At 39.3% G+C, this 6,000-nt stretch overlaps 1 protein-coding gene across 1 annotated transcript in view; it reads left to right on the top strand.

The window, feature by feature from the left end:
- Nucleotides 1-6,000, top strand: part of CD99L2 (CD99 molecule like 2) — a 179,734-nt gene that overhangs the window by 139,629 nt on the left and 34,105 nt on the right. The window contains exons 8-9 of the mRNA XM_044682789.1: nucleotides 3,418-3,456; nucleotides 4,687-4,806. Coding sequence (XP_044538724.1) covers nucleotides 3,418-3,456; nucleotides 4,687-4,806 — 159 coding nt within the window. The remainder of the gene's footprint in view (nucleotides 1-3,417; nucleotides 3,457-4,686; nucleotides 4,807-6,000) is intronic.

The raw sequence follows: 6,000 nt of genomic DNA, 5'->3' as shown, positions 1-6,000 counted from the left end.
ACTACCACACCAATGCAACTACCAACAATTTGGAAATTGGTCTTGATCAAGGACACATGACAAAACTAGTGGAAATGCGCATGGGTGGGGGGGTGCGGGGGGGGGGTTGAAGGGGAAAGGTGGAGCATGAATCATGTAACCATGTTAAAAATGAATATTAATAAATGATTAAAAAAAAAAAAAAAAGAAATGATTTTCTTCCATGACCTTTTGAACCTCTTTTTTCCATTTGATTTATTCTACTTTTCATGGAACTCTTTTCTTCATTGGATTTTTTTTGCCTCTTTTTCCATTTGGACAATTCTGCTTTTTAAATTATTTTCTTCTTGTTTTACTTTCATTCATTTCCCCCATTTTTCTTCTACCTCTTATTTGATTTTTTAATTCCTTTTTAAGCTCTTTCAGCACCTAAGACCAATTCCTATTTTTCTTTGAAGTCTGGCATTTGTCTTGCTTTCATCTTGCTGTCCCCTACTGAATCTATGCCTTGCTCTTCTTTGTCTCCATAACATTTTCTATAGTTAAGTGTTTCTTTTGCTGTTTGCTTATTTTCCCAATCTTCCCCTGCCTTTTTTTTTTTTTTTTTTTTTTTTTTGACTTTTACTTTTCTCTTATAGGTGGTTTCTGTTTTTAGGTTAGAGGAAGCACTCTTTTTAAACTTCAATTTTTCATTGCTCTTTCCCTCAGTTCTAGTTGTGGTTTCCTACAACTTTCAGTTCTTACAAGGTGGTATGATGGCCTTTGGACTGAGAGGTCTGGAAGCCACTGCCCACTACTGATTTATTTTCCTTTCAGGACTGCTGATGTCTTATAGGGTTCAGAGCACTGTGAGCTATTTTGGTCTGGGGCTAAGGGCTTTACCATAGGCTTGAGCAAGGCCAATCACCAAAGACTTGGGGCTTTACTGCAGGCTTATGCCAGGGCTTGGGACTTCAAAGGATGGATATGGGGTGCTCTGCTGTTGGCTTAAGCAGGGTCCTGGTGTCTCCAAGTTGGCTTGTGCCCAGGTTTGGTACCCTGCACAGTAGGTGGGAGTGGGCAACTTGTACTCCTCATGTGTCTGGTTTTACTTCCAGTTCCCCTCTTTTCCTGTGACGTAGACCGTCTTTTGCCTACCTTTCAAGTTGTTTTCTGCTGGAGTGTTACTCTATCTCCTTTTTGGATCTGTGACTTCAGTATTTATTTTGAGGTGCTATTTTAAGGTTGGTAAGGTTAAGGTAAGGTTTATGGTAAGGCAAGATTCTCAGAGTAGTTCCAGCTTTCTGTGCTGCTATTCTGCCATCTTTTAAATTTTTTAAAAGAAAACTTACCTGTATCATTTGAATGAATGAACAAATGAAAAAATAAAATTATTAAGCATCTAACTGTTGGGGAAGAATTCCAAACCCTGTGGATACAAAGATAAGGAGGCAGACTGTCCATATCCTGAAGGCATTTATTACATAAAGAAAACACACATAAGATGGGGGATATCTAAGCCACAGCACAGGTTACATTTTTAGAGATAGATAAGATGCGGTATAGATGACCTAACCTTGGACAAAACAAGGTATAAATTCAAGTGTAGAGCTCAGGGTCCCAGAGGTGGGACTGTAAATTTCAGTGAGAGGAAGTGGATGGTCAGAGAGAGTATAAATGAATATGGTTTGGAGATGACTAGAAAATGGCATAGTGGCCTGGTTCCTGGTAGGATAAGATGAAAGTTCACCTTTCAGAATTCAGGATCCCTATGTTCTGAGTTTTTTTAGGAGGAGAAAAGTGTAAAAGGAGTAAAAAAATTATGGTTGGACTGAATATTTAACAGGGTGGCTACCAGAAAATTAATTAATTCCAAATGAATTTTTTTTTTTTTTTAGTAATTTATTTTTAAAATAGAGGGAAAGAGTGAAAGTAAGAATTTCAGAGAGAGGATAGTGTATGAGATCTAGTTTAAAGAGCTAGACTGTGTGCTCAAGCCCTGGCTTACTCCTGCAGGGCTCCAGTAGCCCCAGATGGAGACTAAAGGTCAATTAACAAGGGTTTTAGCCAGGAGGCCTCCTCCAGGAAAAAGCCAAGGAATGGAGTCAGCCTTTTTCTCTCACCCATGTGGTAATTCTAAGGAGAAATATAAAGCAGTCCAAGGTCCTTAGCCAGAGCTCCTCCAGGGTCCTGTTCAAGGCAAAAAGAGCCAGTCCCAGGAAGTTCTTGCAATTTATAAAGACCATTCCTTTTGTTACTTCCTTTGCCTTCCTCCCATTTTTTATGTGTACCAGTTAAAATAAAGGCTTTGCCCAGGGGGCATTTGATTCTGATTCCGGTTATAGACCTCCCCTGCTTAATAAGGATTAAGTGGGCTGTGTACAGTTTTGTTGATTAAATCTAAAAATGGGCAGGGTGGACTTAATCCCATCTTCACAAAGGGGTCTTTATTACTACCCCACAGTTGATAGCCATCTCTGGGGTGGTAGCAGATACTGAGTTTTGGATCAGTGGGATGCAGAATTAAATAGGGATCATCTATAGAGGCTCTGCCTTCAAAAGACTAGAAAAAGGTGGCGTTGCTCTGGAGGCCCTTTTAGTTCCCTGGAATAGCCAAAATTTTTCACATACTACTCCCTTCCCCAAGCTGAGTCAGGGTTCCTAACCGTGTCTAGTCCTTGGTTTGCATGAAACCAAAGAATTTATCCTACTTTTAAGAATGTATTGGCTGATAATAGTCTGTTGTTGTCTAGGGGGAAAGTTTTTTTTCCCCAAGTAACTTTGCTTCTTTTTACTGTAGAAGACCACCCAAAAAATGCCTGCTCTTGGTGCTGAAAACTGCATCCATGTTGCTGGAAAATTAATTTCAATCTTAGGGCCTTTCCACCTGACTTAATAGTTGCATCTTAATACTATTTAGACCAACATTTTTCTTTCCCTCAAAATCCAATCTTTCAATGATTATCACTTCTTCCTTTGGAATACCTGAGGTTGGTCTGCTAATTTCCATAGTGACCTTTTTGTACTAAGTAAATTCTGCCTATGTTGTTTCCTCAGTGAACTTCAAACCATAAAAGTTAAAACTCAGAGTTCTTGACTTTATGGAAGACTCAAGAAATCCCTAGATGAATATAGTAGATACAGTGTCATTCACTTCTTAACTTTTCTGGTCATCATAGTACTCTGTAAAATGTGTTTGATTTTAGATGCTTTTGGAGGTCTCTTTCACCTCTAAATCCCTGATTTCATGAGCTTTTGATTGGATCTCAATCTATTTGGTTCTGCATGGTTAGTGAAACAGGGTTGTGTCAGAAAGAATCAGAAGTCTAGTTTTCCATTAACCCATGGGCCATTATGGGGGAGGAGAAGAGAGAAAATGATGGGTGATATGACTTGGTATGATATGAAATGAGTTTTGAATATAGGGGTAGATACTAATTATTCCTGTGCCTTTTCTAGGTGATGGCAGATATGAAAGCAATGATGACACTGGATCTGGTAAGTTGCTATATGTCTAGATCACATGTTCTTAACTATCAGTCCTGTATAATTATAGAGAATATACCTTTGAACTACATTCCCCAGAATTCCTTTTAATCTCTCCACCATGTTGCGTGGTCACGTTTTGTATATAGTTGGTTGTAATTCTGCTTCTTGCTCTCTTTTCTTGCGACCACAGCCGGGTTAGCACCCTTTCCACTATAGCTTTTTTTACTTTAGTTATGATTAATAAACTTTATAAAATATACTTAGTTATTATATATTAATTTTTATCTTAACAGTCCATTAATTTGTTGTTTTTTAAAAATACTTTTGATGTTTATTTAAATATACTTGGTCTCACTTTTTATTTTATGCATTAAAATCAGAATCCTAAGAAGTGGTCAATGACACCTAGAAAAGCTGGTGAAGCCATGGTCTAGATGTTCTCCTCTTGGATGGTACATGTCAAGGCCCAGACTTAGGGCAGGGATTATATATATCTTGGTCCACTGGAAAGAGCACAAGTCCTGAAATCAGAAGACCTGAATTTGCCACTAGCTATGTGACCTTGAATTAGCTGCTTAACCTTAGGACCTTTTTCTTCCTCTGTAAAATGACAACAATAATAATAACTGATATATTTTAAGGTTTTAGAAATAATTGATGTATATGTTATTTCATTTTGAGTCTTATAGACACCCCAAGAGGTAACAGAGGAGGAAATTAGACCCAGAGAATTTGGGACTTGTCCTAGGTTATACAACTAATAACTGTGTAAGTTGAAACTATTACTACATGGCCCACCTTTCTCACAGGGTTTGCTGAAATGGTGACATTTTGGAAAAAGTAAATACTTGGCAAATACAAAGTGGTATATTAAAAAAATATGGATATATAATTTAAATGAATTTTAGTAGTGAGCCCATAGCCCAATCAAGCTTAGTCAGTCCAAAGGGCAAAGCTTAGAGCATTGAGTAGAAGCTGCAGGGAGGCAGACTGAGGTTTGGCAGAAGAATTTTCCTAACCATTCAACTTTTCTCAGAGTGGTGGACCAGCGTGCCTTGGGAGTTAGGGAGTCTTTCTTTCCTGGATGTCACTAAGCAGCAGTTGGCTATGTTGCGATGGGGCCTAACTCTGGGCCTTTGCTCCTCTGCTGTTTATATGTGACACCATTAACTGAGCAACATGTGCTGGGGTTCTGTGTTTATCTGTGACACACCTCTTACTTTCATCTTTCTTTGGCAGGAGTGATAGCAGAAACTGGGACCATTGCTGGTATAGCCAGTGCCCTTGCAATGGCACTCATCGGGGCAGTCTCCAGTTACATTTCCTATCAACAAAAGAAATTTTGCTTTAACATACAGCGTAAGTGATTAGAGATGTTCCTCTCTTTCTGCTGGAGTGTCTGTCTTTACCCTTCTTTCTTGACAACAATGAGTATGAAATGCTGTGAGAGGAAAGAGTCCAGTTAGTTGTCTTTCAGAGAGAATGAAAAGAATGGAGCTAAACCACTAACAAATCAAAAGCTAATCACTGGAGAGGTTGTAAATGGGAACATACAATACAATAGGATAAACATATCTAAGTGTAAGGGCTAAATATAGACATTCCTAAAGAGAAGGTACTTGATACAATAACCTTTGGAGATTCCTTTCAGGTCTTGAGAGTCAGTGGTTCTCTGTATGCCAATGAGGAGCCTATGAGGCCATAGTGATTAGTGAGAAGCAGTAGAACTCTGTGCCTTCTGGCCAAACCCATGGCTTCTCCCAGTATAGCAAACTGGGTAGACAGGGCATTGGGGCAAGAGGAGAGGGGCCTGAGTTGGGCATGAAGCTCTGCCACAAGGCACATCTTCCTTGTTGGAGTAGGGCAGTGGGATACCAATGCCAATCTGTATAAAGAAAAACAATTCTTTGCTGGAGCTGTTAGGGACTTGGGGAAAACCCTGGAACTAGCTTGTTTCACAGGTGCTGTGAATAACATAAAGCCCCCCTCATCCTTCCCTAGGGGCTTCTGATGCAATGATATCTTGGGTAGGGAAGAGAGACAGAGAGACTGAGACAGAGTGATTTTGTGATTACTGTGCTCCCAAATCCATGGAGAGCAGTTGCTTTTTTAGTAATGGAGCAGGATATCATGTTTAGAGAAGTAAGCAGTGTAGTGCGTTTTTCCTCTTAAAAAAACCTTCAGGTTTCCACTTTTCCATTTGTAGGTTGAGCCTGCTTTATAGAGTTGATATGCTTTGGAATAGTCAGGTGTAAATAATATACTACCCTGCCTCTTCTTCCAACATGGTGCTAACCCAACTCTTCTTCCTGGCCTGGAGCTAAATTTCTCCAGCTCCCAGGTGTACTAAAAGAACATAGTAAATTAGCTAGGCCCTTCTGGGCTTGGGCTTACATTTCTGGTATGAAGGTGCTTGCCTGGTGTTCTTGCTTGTATTTTGGTAAACATAGATGAGACTATATAAGTGGCAGTTTGCTATTGTTTTTCTTATTGAGTATATGTATTATAAATATGGACGCTTAGGACTTATTTCCATAGGGTTCTTGTATAGAA

Source organism: Gracilinanus agilis, chromosome X, assembly GCF_016433145.1.
Source record: "Gracilinanus agilis isolate LMUSP501 chromosome X, AgileGrace, whole genome shotgun sequence".
Lineage (NCBI taxonomy): Eukaryota > Metazoa > Chordata > Mammalia > Didelphimorphia > Didelphidae > Gracilinanus > Gracilinanus agilis.
Note: the sequence above shows the minus strand (reverse complement) of the source record. Positions and strands in the feature narration are given on the sequence as shown.